The sequence below is a fragment of the Ahaetulla prasina genome, chromosome 6 (genome assembly GCF_028640845.1).
Source record: "Ahaetulla prasina isolate Xishuangbanna chromosome 6, ASM2864084v1, whole genome shotgun sequence".
NCBI classification, from domain to species: Eukaryota; Metazoa; Chordata; class Lepidosauria; order Squamata; family Colubridae; genus Ahaetulla; species Ahaetulla prasina.
The window spans coordinates 111632445-111650226 of record NC_080544.1 but is presented as its reverse complement, the minus strand read 5'-3'; the positions used below and the strand labels follow the sequence as shown (position 1 = coordinate 111650226).

At 47.8% G+C, this 17782-nt stretch overlaps 1 protein-coding gene across 5 annotated transcripts in view; it reads right to left on the bottom strand.

Annotated features, from left to right (window-relative positions):
* Window positions 1–741: 741 nt before the first annotated feature.
* The window catches only part of RUBCN (rubicon autophagy regulator), an 83909-nt gene continuing 66868 nt past the window's right edge, over window positions 742–17782 (bottom strand). For 3 of the 5 annotated variants that reach the window (XM_058187803.1, XM_058187801.1, XM_058187802.1), the window contains 6 exons: window positions 16766–16830; window positions 12302–12540; window positions 9721–9782; window positions 6913–7066; window positions 5866–5959; window positions 742–4052 (listed from right to left, as the gene is read on the bottom strand). In XM_058187803.1, coding sequence (XP_058043786.1) covers window positions 3895–4052; window positions 5866–5959; window positions 6913–7066; window positions 9721–9782; window positions 12302–12540; window positions 16766–16830 — 772 coding nt within the window. In that variant the 3' untranslated portion in view covers window positions 742–3894. The remainder of the gene's footprint in view (window positions 4053–5865; window positions 5960–6912; window positions 7067–9720; window positions 9783–12301; window positions 12541–16765; window positions 16831–17782) is intronic. The other 2 variants (XM_058187804.1, XM_058187805.1) reach the window with 2 other exon arrangements.

The following is a 17782-nucleotide window of genomic DNA, read 5'->3' as shown; positions in this document are numbered from 1 at the left end:
GATGGAGCTCTTCTTGCTGTCTTACCTGATTTCCAGCTCTGTATTTAAATATTTTTGGGGAGGGCTTATTTTCCGGGGGTTTGGGGGAGGCTTATTTTATTTAGCGCATGCGCTCAAAAGCCCGGCTGGGCTTATTATCAGGGGATGTCTTATTTTCGGGGAAACAGGGTGCCTTGTAATCGTTTTGGGAGGGATTGGCGCAGTTACCATCCCATCGAGCATTTTCCATATATTGTGTTGTTTAAATAAAGTATTTCAGTTGTGAAACGCTCCATCGACTGTAAACATACCAGAGACGCAGGCTGCTTATTATTATTATTATTGTTTTATTACCATGGTTATACTTTACTGGAATAATGGATGGATTTCCAGGTTCAACCAGCATGCTCTTTGTTGTGTGTGTTTTTTTTTACAAAGAACATTTACCTCAACACAGATAACATGGTGTTTTTTTTTTTGCCAAATGGGCATTAAATCCACACCTCAGGCAGCTCTAAGCACCATTTAGCATCCTAAATCCCCCTTCTGTGCATTTTTTTTTGGTACTTTCTGGTATTTCTTAAGTGAACCCTTTAGAACGTAAGTCTTCAAACTTGGCAGCTTTAAAGACTTGTGGACTTCCAACTCATTCCTCAGCTAGCATAGCTTACTCTCTTGTAATCCCTTCCTCTGCAATCTCTCCACTTTCTAAGGCAGGGGTCTCCAACCTTGGTCCCTTTAAGACTTGTGGACTTCAATTCCCAGAGTTCCTCAGCCAGCTTTGCTGGCTGAGGGACTCTGGGAGTTGAAGTTCACAAGTCTTAAAGGGACCAAGGTTGGAGACCCCTGTTCTAAGGGGCAAGAAAAGGCATGAGTGACGGAGGAATTCTGGGAGTTGAAGTCCACAAGTCTTAAAGCTGCCAAGTTTGAAGACCTCTGTTTTAGAACCTACTGCCTCCTTGCTGGTTTATGTAAAACTAAATCAGTGCTTTTAGAAAATTAGCAAAAGAGAAATAAAACATCCCCAACATCTTCAAACAATTTGCTGGAAGCAACACAGTGGAAGGAATCCGATTTTAAAAAAAACCCGCAGTGCACATTTGTTATTTCCCCCCCCCACCAAGTGCGTTAAAAAGTGTGCAGGGAGTCAGATATATATATATATTTAAGGGGGTGGACAAGAGTCAGAACAAACATAAATATACTTAATATAAATGTAATTATCGGGGTGAGATCAGGACTCCCTCGGTTAAAACGGTTCAGATTAAATGACCTTGGAGGTTAAATTGGTTTGCTTCGCTTGGCCACAAAGCTAAGGAAGGGGACATTTTCAGGAAGAAATTGTGCAAATTCAGTTGGGAGATTTGATATGGGGGAAACGAGGGATGTTGCACCAGAATGGATGTTGAGCAAAGGAGGAATCAACTGCTTTGAGTTTCAATTTACTGTTCAATTTTGGATCACTGGCTTTTCTGGGTCCTAGAACAGCGTTTCTCAATCGCGGCTGCTTGGAGATGGGTGGACTTCCAACTCCCAGAATTTGGAGTTGTTGGCTAGGGAATTTCGGGAGTTGACGTCCATCCCATCTTCAAGCGGCCACGATTGAAAAGCCCTGTTCCAGAATGTTCTCTCTGCAGCCCGGCAGAGTTTGCAGACGAGAGCTTCTCTAAACTGCAAAGAAGGTAGTGAAAAGGATGTTTGTCTTGTTGCAAATCCTTCCTGCCTTGCCAATCTTGACGGATTAATTTCGTTTTTTTCCTCCTCTGCTGCTATCGCTCATATAGCCCGGATGGGATGTTAACATCTGCCCATCCCGGAGTCAAGTCATAAAAACCGATCTCAATTTTTGATATTGCTTAACGGAGCTAGCATTTTCTTTCTGGAATTTGGAATGAGTTGTATGTTGCTTTCCTGGTTTTTTTTTTTTTTAAGTATCTAGGATCAAATTTAAGCCTCGGAAGAAAGCAGCTGTTAAAGCTTGTGGTTCTGGGATGAAGAAAATGGCTTTTCTTTTTTAAGCAATGCAGGGATGTTTGGATCCATCCACGTTGTGATTTAAAAATAAAAATAAAATGGTGCAATTGTAATTTTTCAGGTCTCTCTTGACTGCCATTTTTAATTCTCCAAACATGTCAACTTTAAGACTTGTGGACTTCAACTCCCAGAATTCCTCAGCCAGCGAAGCTTCGCTGGCTGAGGAATTCTAGGAGCTGAAGTCCACAAATCTTAAAGCGGCCAAGGTTGGAGACCCGATTTAAAGGGAAGGGAAAGCAGAGACTCTCAAAACGCTCTGCAGCTTACGCGACAGCAACCTTAATGAGGATCAGCAACCTTAAAGTCAAATAAAACCGCGCCCCTTGGAGAAGTCCTGTAAATCGGGGCAGAAGGTGATCGCTATAGATTGGCCTTCGGAATCTGCAGCCTTCTTAAATTTCTGTCCTCAAAGTGAGATTGTAACGATAGGTTTCCCAGCTTTGACGGTCTCCCTACGGCAGGGGTCTCCAACCTTGGTCCCTTTAAGACTTGTGGACTTCAACTCCCAGCTTTGCTGGCTGAGGGACTCTGGGAGTTGAAGTCCACAAGACTTAGGGACCAAGGTTGGAGACCCCTACTCTACGGAGTCACTTAGGAATGTGGCCATGCAACCTGCCAGAAATCTCACCTGGCCAGCCAGAAACCTCCAAGCAACAGACGACCTCCACTCACCTCACTTCCTAACCTACTTTGGCCACATATCTCAAAGCCCACAGATATCAGGGGAGGTAGAGCAGCATTAGAACCCCCAAGATACCTCTACCAGTTAATCTGGAACCCTCTTCCCACTCTGCTGTCAGGAGCTGTTTAGAGCAGGCCTTCAAGCTTGGCCCCCTTTCTTCCAGCTGTGTGGGGGCCTCTAACACCCCTGATCCAGTGCCCACGATGGCTTAGAAGAGGGGGCTGCAGCCTGAAAAAAGCTGAAGGAAGCGGGGCTATTGCAAAGGGAGTTTCCTGTTGCGGAAAAAAAAAAACACCAATTTTCCTCTCACTGGGTTCTCTCAACCTTGGCAACTTTTAAGACTTGTGGACTTCAACTCCCAGAGTTCTTAAAATCTTAAAAGTTTCCAAGGTTGGAGAGCCCTGCACTGGAACCAGTTTGCAATTGACTGACATTATTCCTCTTACGAGAAAGACCTTTCAGGCAAGAAGAGAAAAGTGTGAGTTTGTGTTGTATGTGTGTAAGGAGCTCCCCTAGCCCGCAGCACCGCCCCAATCCAGGTGTGCCATTCTGGTTATCCAACTCCCGTTTCCCCACTAACATTTTCCCACGATTTAAAAGGATAGGTGTTTTTTTTTTTAATACTTTTTGCTCCGTTTCTGGCTCCTCGGACGAAACAGGAGTGAGGTTGAGCAAAGAAAAATGAAGAGAAAATTTGAGGCGGGGATTATCCAAAGAAAAATTAAAAAAGGCCAAAAAACCCCACAACAATAATAATAAAAAAAACAACGCAACGGCCTCATCCGGCACGCAGCAACCGATAACGTCAAGTCAAAACAAGGCAGAAGGGTTGGTTTTTCCCTTTTTTACGAGCGTGGCCGGATTCTGTCGGGGAACTCAGCCTCCGGGAAGCCCATCCTTAGCGTCTCCCCCGTGGATGGAGCAAAGCCCTTGTAGGACGCGCACCGAGCCAAATCCTCTGGCTTTTCCGTAGGAAGGAAAATTCCATCTTGAAGTTGTGCATCCAGGTTGGTCACAGGAGCCAAACCTGCTCACTCGAGTGCAGCAGAAGGAGAGGAAACGTCACTTCTCCCGGGCCAAAGCCGTGAAGGCTTTCCGTTGCTTGGGCTTCGGGAGCATGGGAGAGTATCTGGCTTCGTCGCTGGTCAGTTCAGTCTTTGGAGGCGCAGGCCGCAAGGCGACCTGCCGCTTCTCGGACGTCACGTGGCTGCTCCTACCGTGTCCTCTTCCGGTTCGTAGTCGGAAAGGTCGGCTTCCAGACTCTGCTTAGCCAGGAGTTCCCGGCGAGCTTGCAAACGGGCGCATTTGGGGCAAGGTCCTGACCGGAAGCAGCCCTTGTGGTAGCAAGCTCGGCACTCTGCAGGGCGGGTGGAGAAAAAAAAAGAAAAAGGAATTAGGAGAAATTGAAGGCACGGAGGCAGGGGTGAAATGCTCCCGGTTCGGACCGGATCGCCCAATCCGGTAGCGATGGTGGCGGGTGGTTCGGAGAACCGGTAGCAAAAATCCCTGCCCCCCCTCCCCATGGCCAGCTGAGCCGCGCAATCATCAAAGGGTTTTTTTAAAAAAACTTTTAAAAGCATTTTTTTTCCTTCGGCCGAAGCTTTGCTGGATGAGGAATTCTGCGAGTTGAAGTCCACAAGTCTTAAAGTTGCCAAGTTTGGAGACCCCTGATCTAATCCAACCCCCTGCTGAAGGAGGAGACCTTTCCAGACTTATGAATGGATTGTCAGAGATTACAGGAAGTCCTTGACTTACAACAGTTCATTTAGTGACCGTTCGAAGTTACAACGGCACTGAAAAAAGTGACTCATGACCATTTTTCACACTTATGACCATTGCAGCTTCCCCATGGTCATGTGATTGACATTCGGATGCTTGACAACTGGTTCATAATTATGACGGTTGCCGCATCCCAGGGTCACGCTATCCCCTTTTACGACCTTCTGACCATCAAAGTTAACGTGGAAGCCAGATTCACTTAACAACCGTGTTACTAATTTAAGAACTGCAGTGATTCACTTCACAAACGTGGCAAGAAAAGCCACGTAAAATGGGACCAAACTCACTTCACAACTTTCTCACTTAGCAACCTAAATTCTGGGCTCAGTTGTGGTCGTATGTCGAGGACTACCTGTATACACTCTACGGAAGAGAGCTCAGCTGGTACTGATCTACGGAGAAATTTTACAGGGCTGGAAAATCAGAGAGCTGTATTGAAGACCACCAACCGAGGGCCGTGTGTCCTGGCTGGACGCTGTGCGAAACCATACTGGGATGTGTGGGCATGTGGTCTTTCTTCGCCCCTCAAATGAACTTAAAACTTAAATAAACTTAATGAAATGAACTTAAACGTAAAAGCTGTGAGGGCAGCGGTCACCAACTGGTGGTCCATGGACCACTGGTCGTCCCCGAGAAAATGTTGGTGGTCCGCAGAAAAATTATTTGCATTTTTAATATTGCACTAAATCAGGGGTCCTCAAACTACGGCCCCTGGGACGGATCCGTGCAATGAACGTTTGTGTTACTGCAGAGTCTCCCCCTTTGGGGTCTTTTTGTGCGGGTCAGAGGGGGGCTGAAATTCCAACTTGGGGTCTGCTTCAGCCTCCTGGTGAGGGGCTTTGGGCGAAGGCTGGTGGCGAAGAGCCGGAGGGCCTCATTCCAGTGGGACTGCCTCATGGTCTGGAACTGGCTGACCATCTCAGCCCGCTGAGCCTCCAGGTGCCGGTACCTGGCCTTGCACTCCCGCAGGTCTTCCCTCTGCTCGGAAAGCTTATGCTCCTAGTCCTCAGTGAGGTGCTTCTGCTGAGCCTCCTTCTCGGTCAGATCCAATTTGAACTGAGCTGTTTTGCCAACTCTTTCTCCTGGTGGCTGGTTAGCTCCAACAACTGCTTCCTGTTGGGGCCCTAAGGAGCCCGGACGGGGAGGGAAGGAGGGGCTGGGAGGGGAGGGGCGAGTAGAGGTCAGCGAGGTGCCCCTCAACGCAAGTGACATCGAGTTGGCCACGCCCACCCAGTCACATGACCACCTAGCCACGCCCACCCATCCGGTCATTAGGCAGATCCTATTAGTGGTCCGCGGGATTTTAAATTATGGATTTAGTGGTCCCTGAGGTCTAAAAGGTTGGGGACCCCCCTGTGTTAGGGGATTAGCACTCCTGTTTGACGCCTCACCTTCGCACGTCCTGCATTTGTTCAGCTCAAAGGGAAACAGGATGTCGTCCTCATTCTGGCAGAATTCGCAGATGAACCCCTTCGCTTGGCACAGCTGGGCGAGAAGATAAAAAAAAACGTGGACTGTCACCGGGTTTGCTTCGTGCAAAATTTAATGTGTCTAAACTACCCAATGAATGGGGTGGGGGAGAGGAAGGGAAGGGGGAAATGAAATGCCGAGAATGTATGCCGAGATCGTGAGAATCTGGAAACCATCAAGGTCCCCTTTGCAGGTGCTGGTGACAGAAATGGCTTGTTCCCATAACAAACAGGATACAGAATTCCAAGTGTGGTCTTATAAGGGCTTTATAGACCAGGGGTCTCCAATTTACTTTCTTTCTTTCTTTCTTTCTTTCTTTCTTTCTTTCTTTCTTTCTTTCTTTCTTAATTTAATTTAATTTAATTTAATTTAATTTAATTTAATTTAATTTAATTTAATTTAAATTTATTTATTTATTTATTTATTTATTTATTTATTTATTTATTTATTTATTTATTTATTTATTTATTTATTTAATTTCTATACCGCCCTTCTCCCGAAGGACTCAGGGCGGTTTACAGCCAACATAAAACAGATTCATCAATAAATTAAAAAATAATTTTAAAAATCTAATTCAATTAGGCCAAATTCCATTAAAACTATTAATAAAACAATAATAAAACCCAAGTTAAAAACTATATTACAATTAGGCCAGCCCTGCGCGGTGAAACAGAAAGGTCTTGAGCTCACGTCGGAAGGTCCGGAGGTCGGGGAGCAAACGTAACCCCAGAGGCAGCTCATTCCAGAGGGTAGGTGCCCCCACAGAGAAGGCTCTCCCCCTTGTTTGACTGACGGCACCCTGAGGAGACCCTCCCTATGGGAGCGCACAGGGCGATGGGAGGCTGTTGGTGGCAAAGCTGGCTGAGGAACTCTGGGAGTTGAAGTTCACAAGTCTTAAAGGGACCAAGGTTGGAGACCTCTGTTATAGACTGCTACTAGAAGGAAGAAAATTGGGCCCACGCACTCACCATGCATTTCTCAACGTGGACCTCTCCCACCTGGAGGAGCTTGGCCAAGCGGGGAACGAGTTCCCCCTTCTTGATGGCGCTTAGGTCGTTTAAGGAATAAAGGTGAAGGTCTTCGGTCAGGTGGCCGGGCACTGCGTCGAAATCATCCAGAAGTCTGGGAGGGAAATAGCAGCCAGATGTTCAGCAACGGGAAGAGGATTCTTCTCCCTCTCAAACTCCACATTTTCTGACTGTCAAAAGACTAAGCGTCCTACAGTTTCATTTTCAAATGTTGCGACTGAAACTATAGGGCCCACAGGGGTTTCTTGAGTCGGCTCGTTTTCTTGAGGACGTTTCATCGCCCAACTAGGGAACGTCATCAGGGCTAGAATGGAGTGGAGTATGCGGAGGAGGAGGAGGAGGACTGTGGGTATTTCGGTGCTCCCTGAGCTTCGTTGTTTTCTTGAAGATGTTTCATCGTCCAACTAGGTAACATTGTCAGTGCTAGAAGGGAAGGGGCAGGGGTGAAATGCTACCGGTTTGGGGCGGTTTTCCCGAACCGGTAGTGAAAATGCTACTGGTTCGCCCAAACCGGTAGTAAAAAAATGCTAGTTTTTAAAAAAGGTTTTGATAATCAGGTGTGGCAATCAGCTGTGCCACATGATCGTCGAAACCTTTTTTTTTTTTTTTACTTTTTTAAAGCATTTTTTTTACTACTGGTTCAAGTGAATAGGTAGTTAAAAAAAATTTTTTTTTTAAATTTACATTTATATCCCGCCCTTCTCCGAAGACTCAGGGCGGCTTACAGTGTATAAGGCAATAGTCTCATTCTATTTGTATATTTTTTACAAAGTCAACTTATTGCACCCCCAACAATCTGGGTCCTCATTTTACCTACCTTATAAAGGATGGAAGGCTGAGTCAACCTTGGGCCGGGCTTGAACCTGCAGTAATTGCAGGCTGCTGTGTTCTAATAACAGGCTCCTTACAGCCTGAGCTATTACGGCCCTTTTTAAAATGCTTTAAAAAAATAAAAAACATAAAAAATCTTGGCTACACCCACCCAGTCACATGACCCCCATCAAGCCACGCCCATCAAGCCACACCCACAGAACCGGTAGGAGAAAAATTTGCATTTCACCATTGGGAAGCGGGGTGTGTGTGTGTGTTGCTCTTTGTTAAACTTTGTATACAATATAATCCCCCTCCCTTCCAGCACTGATGAAGTTACTTAGTTGGATAATGAAACTTTTGCACCAAGCTCAGAGAATACCAAAATATTCAGTCCTCCTCCTCTTCCTCCTCTTCACAGACCCCACTCCTTCCTAACACTGATTATATTATCTAGTTGAAACGTCTGCAGGAAAACCACCCAGCCCAGAGAGCACCAAGGACCCCACAGTCCTCCTCCTGTCATTTGCACCTCTATAACTGTCTGGTTCGGTTCTGCAACCCAACAAGAAAGACACAGACTTCAGAGGATAATTAGAACTGCAGAAAAAATAATTGCTACCAACCTGCCTTCCATTGAGGACCTGTATACTGCACGAATCAAGAAGAGGGCCGTGAAAATATTTGCAATATTTTTATTGGCCAAGTGTGATTGGAGGCACAAGGGATTTGACTTTGGTGTATGTGCTCTCAGTGTACATAAAAGAAAAGATACGTTCATCAAGGTACAACACTTACAACACTTAATGATGGTCATAGGGTACAAATTTAACGCTTAAGGATACAACACTTAATGATAGTCATAGGCTACAATTAAGCAATCAGGGAGCAATATCAGTATAAATTGTAAGGATACAAGCAACAAAGTTACAGTCATACAGTCATAAATGGGGAATATTTCTAATGAAACCTGGAATAGCTAAAATAGTGGATTTTAAAGTTTCCTCTTTATGTAGACTATAAGAAAAAAACCATGGCTACCAACCTGCCTTCCATTGAGGACCTGTATACTGCACGAATCAAGAAGAGGGCCGTGAAAATATTTGCAGATCCCTCGCATCCTGGACATAAACTGTTTCAACTCCTACCCTCAAAACGACACTATAGAGCACTGCACACCAGAACAACTAGACACAAGAACAGTTTTTTCCCGAAGGCCATCACTCTGCTAAACAAATAATTCCCTCAACACTGTCAAACTATTCACTAAATCTGCACTACTATTAATCTTCTCATCGTTCCCATCACCAATCTCTTTCCACTTATGACTGCATGACTATAACTTGTTGCTGGCAATCCTTATGATTTATATTGATATATTGATCATCAATTGTGTTGTAAATGTTGTACCTTGATGAAGGTATCTTTTCTTTTATGTACACTGAGAGCATCTGCACCAAGACAAATTCCTTGTGTGTCCAATCACACTTGGCCAATAAAAATTCTATTCTATTCTATTCTACTTCCTCCTGCCTTCTCCTCCTCCTCCAACCTCTCGTCCTTCTGGCCCTGATGATGTTACCTAGCTGGGTCATGAAACGTTTGCAAGCTCAGAGAGCACTAAGGATCCCACAGTTTAACCCGGCGCTACAAATATTCTCTTCTATCGGGAATAAAACTATAGATGGTTTGTGATAGTATCGCCGAGATATAACCGGATCGTAAATCTGTACGAGGAAATTCTATTTCCCCCTTTCCCAACATTCCTGAATGTGGAATCGGCCTTTTCCCACATCTGCAAGGAAACAACCAAGCCACACACTCAGTCAACATCTTCGCTGTGCTATTGGCTGTGGCACCCGCTCTCTGCTGCTCACAGCTTGCTCTCGCTCGACGATGACGATGGGACTCCCCGAAAATGTTTTCTGGAATCCTTACCCTTTAGCTAGGCGACACGTCTTGAACATGTTCTTCATGTGGTAGAGCTGGATTCTTAAAAGCTGGAAGAGACCAAGAAGTCATGAATTCAGGGTAACAAGAGTTGGAAGGGACCTCGGAGGTCTTCTAGTCCAGGGGTCTCCAATCTTGACCACTTTAAGACTTGTGGACTTCAACTCCCAGAATTCCTCAGCCAGCCGTGTCTTGTTTCTTTTTTTTTCTTACCCGCCGAAGTGATGAGATTGCAGAGGAAGGGATTATAAGAGAGTAAGCAAAGCCGGCTGAGGAATTCTGGGAGTTGCAGTCCACAAGTCTTAAAAGTTGCCAAGGTTGGAGACCCCTGTTCTAGTCCAACCTCCTGCATAAGCAGGGGAGCCTATAACCGTGATGGCACGCATGTCCAAAGAGGCACGTGGAGCCATGTCGCCTGGCATGCGTGCCATCACCTGTTCCTCTTCCAGGTTTCTGAAGCACGCGACGATCAGCTGGCCTTTTCGCATGTGGGCAGTGCTGGAAACTAGAAAATCTTCTAGCTGGTCGTCTGTTTTCCTGCGTGAGCATGCACGGCGGCCAGCTGATCGTCATGTGCGCATGCGCACCAGAAACCCAGAAGAGTAGCTGGCTGAAACCGAAAGTTCATTTTTGGGCACACGCATGCGTGCTGTTCTGTCTCCGTCCTCACTCTGGAGTAACGAGCTGGCCTTCAGCCAGTGGATACACGGCTCCTATCAGTCCTGGCCGGGAAAACGCAGCTGCCTGCCAAAAAGTTCAAACGGATTAAGACTTCAGCTCACTTCGACACGGTTCAGCTGATTTGCTTCCCGTGGAACTGAGAGCAGTCCCAAAGCTCCTTATATATCCTGTGGGGTGGGGCTCCTGCCCCACCCTTCCCTTTGATGACACCGCCTCTCTAATCTTCTGAAGCGCGGATCGATACAGGCTTGATTAGTATGGTTATCAGCTGCGTCTGTAGGCGTAGCCTGAGGAAGGGAGGAATCAGGGGATGTCGGCGTCATTACGTCCTCCGACTGGCCTGGTTCTGGCTCCTGAAGCCAGGCCAAAGGAATCGGTGCTCCTGAGGTAAGCCTTACCGGGCCTTCCCCCTCACTCTCAGAGTCACTTTCGGGCATGCGGCCAGGTTCAGAGGCTGGAGCCACAACACATGCGCCCTGGGCAGCTCCTCTTTTGTGTTGCGGCTCAGCACTCAGTGCTGAAAAGGTTCGCCATCACTACCCTATAACGTTCTAGATAAATGGCTGTCCAATCTTTTCTTTAAAACTTCCAGTGATGGAGCACCCAAAACCTCTGGGTGGCAAGTTGTTCCACTTTGTTCCTTAATTCCAGGTTGCTTCTCTCCTTGATTGGTTTCCATCCGTTGGTTCTTGTCTTGCCTTCAGGTGCTTTGGAGCAGGGGTCTCCAACCTTGGCCACTTTAAGCCTGGAGGACTTCAACTCCCAGAATGCCCCAGCCAGCTTTGCCAAGGTTGGAGACCCCTGCTATAGAATACCAGCCAGATCCTGGCTGCGTAGAGTCCTCCCTGCCTGCAGGGGGCAGAGGGCTCCCTTCCAACTTTGCTGGCTCGGGCATTCTGGGAGTTGAAGTCCTCCAGGCTTAAAGTAGCCAAGGTTGGAGACCCCTGCTTTGGAGAATAACTTGACTCCCTCTTCTTTGGGGCAGCCCCTGAGATATTGGAACACTGCTATCATGTCACTCCTAGTCCTTCTTTTCATTCAAGTTGACACCCCCAAATCCTTCAACCGTTCTTCATATGTTTTAGCCTCCAGCTCCCTAATCAACAGCTAACAAACTAAACCAAGTCGAGTTTTACACTTGGTAATCGCTTTAGAAGAATCGGGGAGGGGACTCCTGGTTAACCTATCCTCCAAAGCCCCTGAAAGGCAGGACAAGAAACCAGGGATGGAAACTAATCAAGGAAAGATCCAACCCAGAACTAAGGAGAAATTTCCTGACAGTGAGAGCATTTAGCCAGTGGAACTGCTTACCACCAGAAGTTGCGGGTGCTCGAACACTGGAAGTTTTTAAGAAGATGTTGGATAACCATTTGTCTGAAGTGAAATAGGGTTTCCTGCCTAAGCAGGGGGTTGGACTAGAAGACCTCCAAGGTCCCTTCCAACTCTGCTATTCTGTTAACAGTTGCAAGAACAGTGTATGTTTAGCCTAGAGAAAAGAAGGACCAGGGGGGACATGATAGCATCTTCCAATATTTGAGGGGCTGCCACAGAGAAGAGGGGGTCAACCCATTTTCCAATGCACCTGAAGGCAGGACAAGAAGGAATGGAGGGAATTTAATCAAGGAGAGAAGCAACCTGAATTATGGAGAAACTTCCTAACAGTGACGACAATTAACCAGTGGAACAGCTTGCCACCAGAAGTTGTGGGTGCTTCATCACTGGAGGTTTTTAAGAGAAGATTGGACAGTCATTAGTCCCGAATGGCCTAAGCTAGGGTCTCTTGCCTGAGCAGGGGGTTGGATTAGAAGACCTTCGAGGTCCCTTCCGACGCTGTTATGCTGCTATTCTGACCCAAAGCGTTGACTACAAGCCCCAGAGGCCTGCTTACCCTGACTTGGTTGAGAGGCTTGACCTTATGGTAGAGGGCAGAGTTAACGTCCTGCATGTTGAAGAGGGGATCATTCCAGATCTTGTGCAGCAGGTCCTTGGAGAAGTTGCTGACGTAGTATTTGCCGAAGTCCCACCTGCGAAGGATCCGGCTGGGAATGACGATCTGGGCATTCTCGTGGCAGCACTGGCAGAAGTATTTGCCCAGGTACTCGCAGTAGCGCATCCGCTTGATGTAATCTGACGGCCCGTCCGACGAAGAAAGAGAGAAAAGGACTTTAAGAGAGCAGCGATTTGCAGACGGAGTGTTTCGACTGCGACTGTCCTCTGTTGGAGCCGAGGACCAACCTCAGAACCTTCTAGAACAGGGGTCTCCAACCTTGGCAACTTTAAGCCTGGCGGACTTCAACTCCCAGAATCTCCCAGCCAGCAAAGCTTACTTTCTTCTAATCCCTTCCTCTGCAATCTCTCCACTTTAAGAGGTTAAGAGAAAAAGAAACAGATTCAGCTGACTGGGGAATTCTGGGAGTTGAGGTCCACCAGGCTTAAAGTTGCCAAGGTTGGAGACCCCTGTTCTAGAATCAAGGCAGAGTTTGACAAAAGCTTTGGTACTAAGGGATCTGCCCGCCTACGTGCGACTCCGTTTCTACAGGTAAGTCTTCCACTTACGACCATTCATTCAGTGGCCAAAGTTACCACGGCACTGAAAATCTGTAATTTGGAAACAGTGTTGAAGAGCGACCTGTGAATTCACAGCACGCACCTTGTTCAGGTAGGGCTAGTGGCTTTTTTTATCTGCACAGGTTTCTGTACAAGTAGTCCTCCACTTATGACCATAACTCAGACCAAAATTTATGTTGCTAAATGAGAAATTTGTTAAGTAAGCTTTGCCCCAATTCTGCGACTTTTCTCGTCTCATTGGTGAAGCAAATCGCTGCAGTTCTTAAATTAGTCACACAGTTGTTGTGAATCTGGCTTCCACATGGATGTTCTGTCCCCCTCGCCTCAGTCCGAGCGATGACTTAATTAGTCAGCACTATCAGCTCTGGCAGCAAACTAGCGAGTGTCTGCCAAGTGTCTCTGTTATCTCTCTTGATGAGTCAACCTGGAACAAACCGTACTTCAGCTCTAGTTAAGCAGTTGATTTGCTTGCAATGAAGAGGTATAGCAGCCCTTGCTGCTTTTATATCCTATGGGGTGTGGCTCCATGACTCAGCACTTCCTAGGCCTGCCCCACCCCTGCTTCTGTTGTTCCCGCCTCTCCTGCCTACGAAACCTAGGGTCCAGCCAGGCCTGATTGCCATCAGCGGGGGCTGGAGGAGTGGCCTTGGGGGGGGGAAGAGTCAGGGGACGGAGGCCTCGTTATCTCCTCCACCTGGCCTGCTTCTGGCTCCTGGAGCTGAGCCAGGGAAGCCGGTGCTCCCGAGGTAAGTCCTAATGGCCCTTCCCCCTCACTTTCCAAGTCACTTTCTGGCAGGCGGCTCGGGGGGCGCAGACACAACAATGGACTTTGCTTATCACAAGATCGCAAAAGGGGATCACGTGACCCTGGGCCTTCTCTGGTGGTGGCCCACATCTGGCCCCTTATTAGAATGGGAAGGCAGAAGTTGCTGCCCAGCTCCTCACAGGGCTCCAAGGAAAGTTGGAATTAAAAGAATTAGCTGAAGGTCTAGGCCAGGGGTGCCAAACACAAGGCCCGCGAGCCAGATCCATGGCCCAAGGACTGGCCCACGGGGCCTCTGCTAGCAAAAACAGGCCACGGCGGGAGTGGGTGGGATGCGGGCAGCCCCTGCATGGCCCACTTTTGGCCTGGACGGTGTCCTGCAGCAACCTGCTGGAAAAAAACAAGCCATGCAAGGGCAGCCTGCCAGCCAAAACAGGGTGCTGCAGGAGGCCATCCAGGCTGAAAATGGGGTACACTGGGGCTACCCTCGGCACCCCGTTTTGACCAGCAGGGTGCTGCAGGAGGCCGGCTGGCCTGTCTCTCCCCCCGCCCCCCAGCTGGCCCGTTGTTCTGTCTCCCCACCTCACAGAGTACGACACGAGCAAACAACATCTACCAGTAATTTATTTTTACAAGCCGACCTGAGTCCTTTAAGCGGATAAAAGTTCTGGCAGTTACTTTCCAAATGCCTGCCAAGTTTCTTATCACCTCTAGAAACAGGAGTCAGCGTATCTGTAGTCCGTTGCTGGGGCAACCAAGAGTTCAAAGAGTAGTCAGAAATTATCCACAAAATCCAAGCCTTAAGGGCCGCGGTGTGGCTCAGGCTGTAAGAAGCCTGTTATTAAACACAGCTGCCTGCAATTACTGCAGGCTCGAGTCCCACCAGGCCCAAGGTTGACTCAGCCTTCCATCCTTTATAAGGTAGGTAAAAATGAGGACCCAGATTGTTGGGGGGGCAATAAGTTGACTTTGTATATAAATATACAAATAGGATGAGACTATTGCCTTACACAATGTAAGTCGCCCTGAGTCTTCGGAGAAGGGTGGGATATAAATGTAAATAAATAAATAAAATAAATAAATAAATAAATAAGTCCGAGAAATATCCCTTCCGAAGCTCACGATATGCAGTTTTTGTCCGTCACAGAGCCTGCAGAGCAACCCCACCCACTTTTATCCCCTGTGGGGCGTGGCTCAGTGACTCAGCAATCTCTGGCCCTGCCACACCTCTTCCTTTGCTGCGCACGCTTCTCCCTCCGACGCTGCCTAGGATCAATCCAAGATTGATCTTCATCACTCCCTATTATAGTGGGTGCTCGGACATGCCTTCCTGCTGGCCTTCAGCTGGAACCTGAGGCGTTGCCAGAAAGGAGGGTCCTGGAGAGGGAGGCCTTGTCAGCTCCTCCCCATCACTGTCAGAGTCATCTTCCTCCGTGAGGACAGGCTCGGGAGCCGGAGTCACAACACCCGTGGAGGACAACTACAATGCTGATCTGGCCCTCCAAGAAATCCAGTTTGAAACCCGTGGTCTAGGCCAGGGTGCCAAACACAAGGCCCATGAGCCAGATCCATGGCCCAAGGACTGGCCCACGGGCCTCTGCTAGCAAAACAGGCCACGGCGGAGTGGGTGGGATGCGGGCAGCCCCTGCATGGCCCACTTTTGGCCTGGACGGTGTCCTGCAGCAACCTGCTGGAAAAAAACAAGCCATGCAAGGGCAGCCTGCCAGCCAAAACAGGGTGCTGCAGGAGGCCATCCAGGCTGAAAATGGGGTACACTGGGGCTACCCTCGGCACCCCGTTTTGACCAGCAGGGTGCTGCAGGAGGCCGGCTGGCCTGTCTCTCCCCCCCCCCCCCCGCTGGCCCCTTGTTCTGTCTCCCCACCTCACAGAGTACGACACGAGCAAACAACATCTACCAGTAATTTATTTTTACAAGCCGACCTGAGTCCTTTAAGCGGATAAAAGTTCTGGCAGTTACTTTCCAAATGCCTGCCAAGTTTCTTATCACCTCTAGAAACAGGAGTCAGCGTATCTGTAGTCCGTTGCTGGGGCAACCAAGAGTTCAAAGAGTAGTCAGAAATTATCCACAAAATCCAAGCCTTAAGGGCCGCGGTGTGGCTCAGGCTGTAAGAAGCCTGTTATTAAACACAGCTGCCTGCAATTACTGCAGGCTCGAGTCCCACCAGGCCCAAGGTTGACTCAGCCTTCCATCCTTTATAAGGTAGGTAAAAATGAGGACCCAGATTGTTGGGGGGGCAATAAGTTGACTTTGTATATAAATATACAAATAGGATGAGACTATTGCCTTACACAATGTAAGCCGCCCTGAGTCTTCGGAGAAGGGCGGGATATAAATGTAAATAAATAAATAAAATAAATAAATAAATAAATAAGTCCGAGAAATATCCCTTCCGAAGCTCACGATATGCAGTTTTTGTCCGTCACAGAGCCTGCAGAGCAACCCCACCCACTTTTATCCCCTGTGGGACGTGGCTCAGTGACTCAGCAATCTCTGGCCCTGCCACACCTCTTCCTTTGCTGCGCACGCCTCTCCCTCCGATGCTGCCTGGGATCAATCCAAGATTGATCTTCATCACTCCCTATTAGTGGGTGCTCCGACATGCCTTCCTGCTGGCCTTCAGCTGGAACCTGAGGCGTTGCCAGAAAGGAGGGTCCTGGAGAGGGAGGCCTTGTCAGCTCCTCCCCATCACTGTCAGAGTCATCTTCCTCCGTGAGGACAGGCTCGGGAGCCGGAGTCACAAAAACCGTGGAGGACAACTACAATGCTGATCTGGCCCTCCAAGAAATCCAGTTTGAAACCCGTGGTCTAGGCCAGGGGTCTGCAAACTTGGCTCTTTTAAGACTTGTGAACTTCAACTCCCACAGTTCCTCAGCCAGTTTTGCTGGTTGAGGGACTCTGGGAGTTGAAGTCCACAAGTCTTAAAAGAGCCAAGTTTGCAGACCCCTGGTTTAGGCCAATGTTGGGCCTTCAGAACTCACCCAACTCAAGGAAAGACTCACCAAACTCGGTCCTGATCCCACAGCCTGCACAGCGGTAATTCTGCTTGGCCACTGCCGCCTTCCTCCTGGAAAAACAGACCCGCAGGACATTAAGAGAGGAAAAAACCTCACCTCTTCAACTCATTCCTCAGCCTGGAAGAGGTCATCAGTGGACGTGGTGAGCGGGATGGAGCAAGGTTTGAGGCATCAGCTCAGAGAGGAAGTAGCTGCAAGCAAACTAAATGCAGCACCACCCACCCTTGAGTGCTGTTGACCTTTAAGGAACTCTTAGTAGCTGCTGACTGTTGGTTGAGAAGATTCCTGTGCATAGGCTTTTAGCAATAAATCAATTTAATTAAAACTTTCCATGTGGACCTACCTAGTCTTTCACGGCCTGACGAGATGGCAGGGAGAGGGAGAATCAGAGAAAAGAGATGTGTAGGAAAAGGACTGGCAAAAACTGAGGGCGGAGTCAAGAGAGGAATCAGCCTAGCATCCCTACGTAGCCACAAGCAGGCTGACTCAAACTTCCCTTGAATTCTGTGGCCCTTTATCTAACTCCAAGCAGGAGCTGACCATTAGTTGGGAAGCAGACTAAGTCCAACTTCATTGAATTGTTAACAAGGGCAAACAAAACTTTTGCCGGACCAATTCTTGAATAGAGCTCATCCGCCTGGAATCCACACTGTATATCGGACATTAATACAATTGAGCCCAGTCCTCTGCTCGCAACAGAATACCTTATAGAATAGAATAGAATAGAATAGAATTTTTATTGGCCAAGTGTGATTGGACACACAAGGAATTTGTCTTGGTGCATATGCTCTCAGTGTACATAAAAGAAAAGATACCTTCATCAAGGTACAACATTTACAACACAATTGATGGTCAATATATCAATATAAATCATAAGGATTGCCAGCAACAAGTTATAGTCATATAGTCATAAGTGGAAAGAGATTGGTGATGGGAACTATGAAACGATTAATAGTAGTGCAGATTCAGTAAATAGTCTGACAGTGTTGAGGGAATTATTTG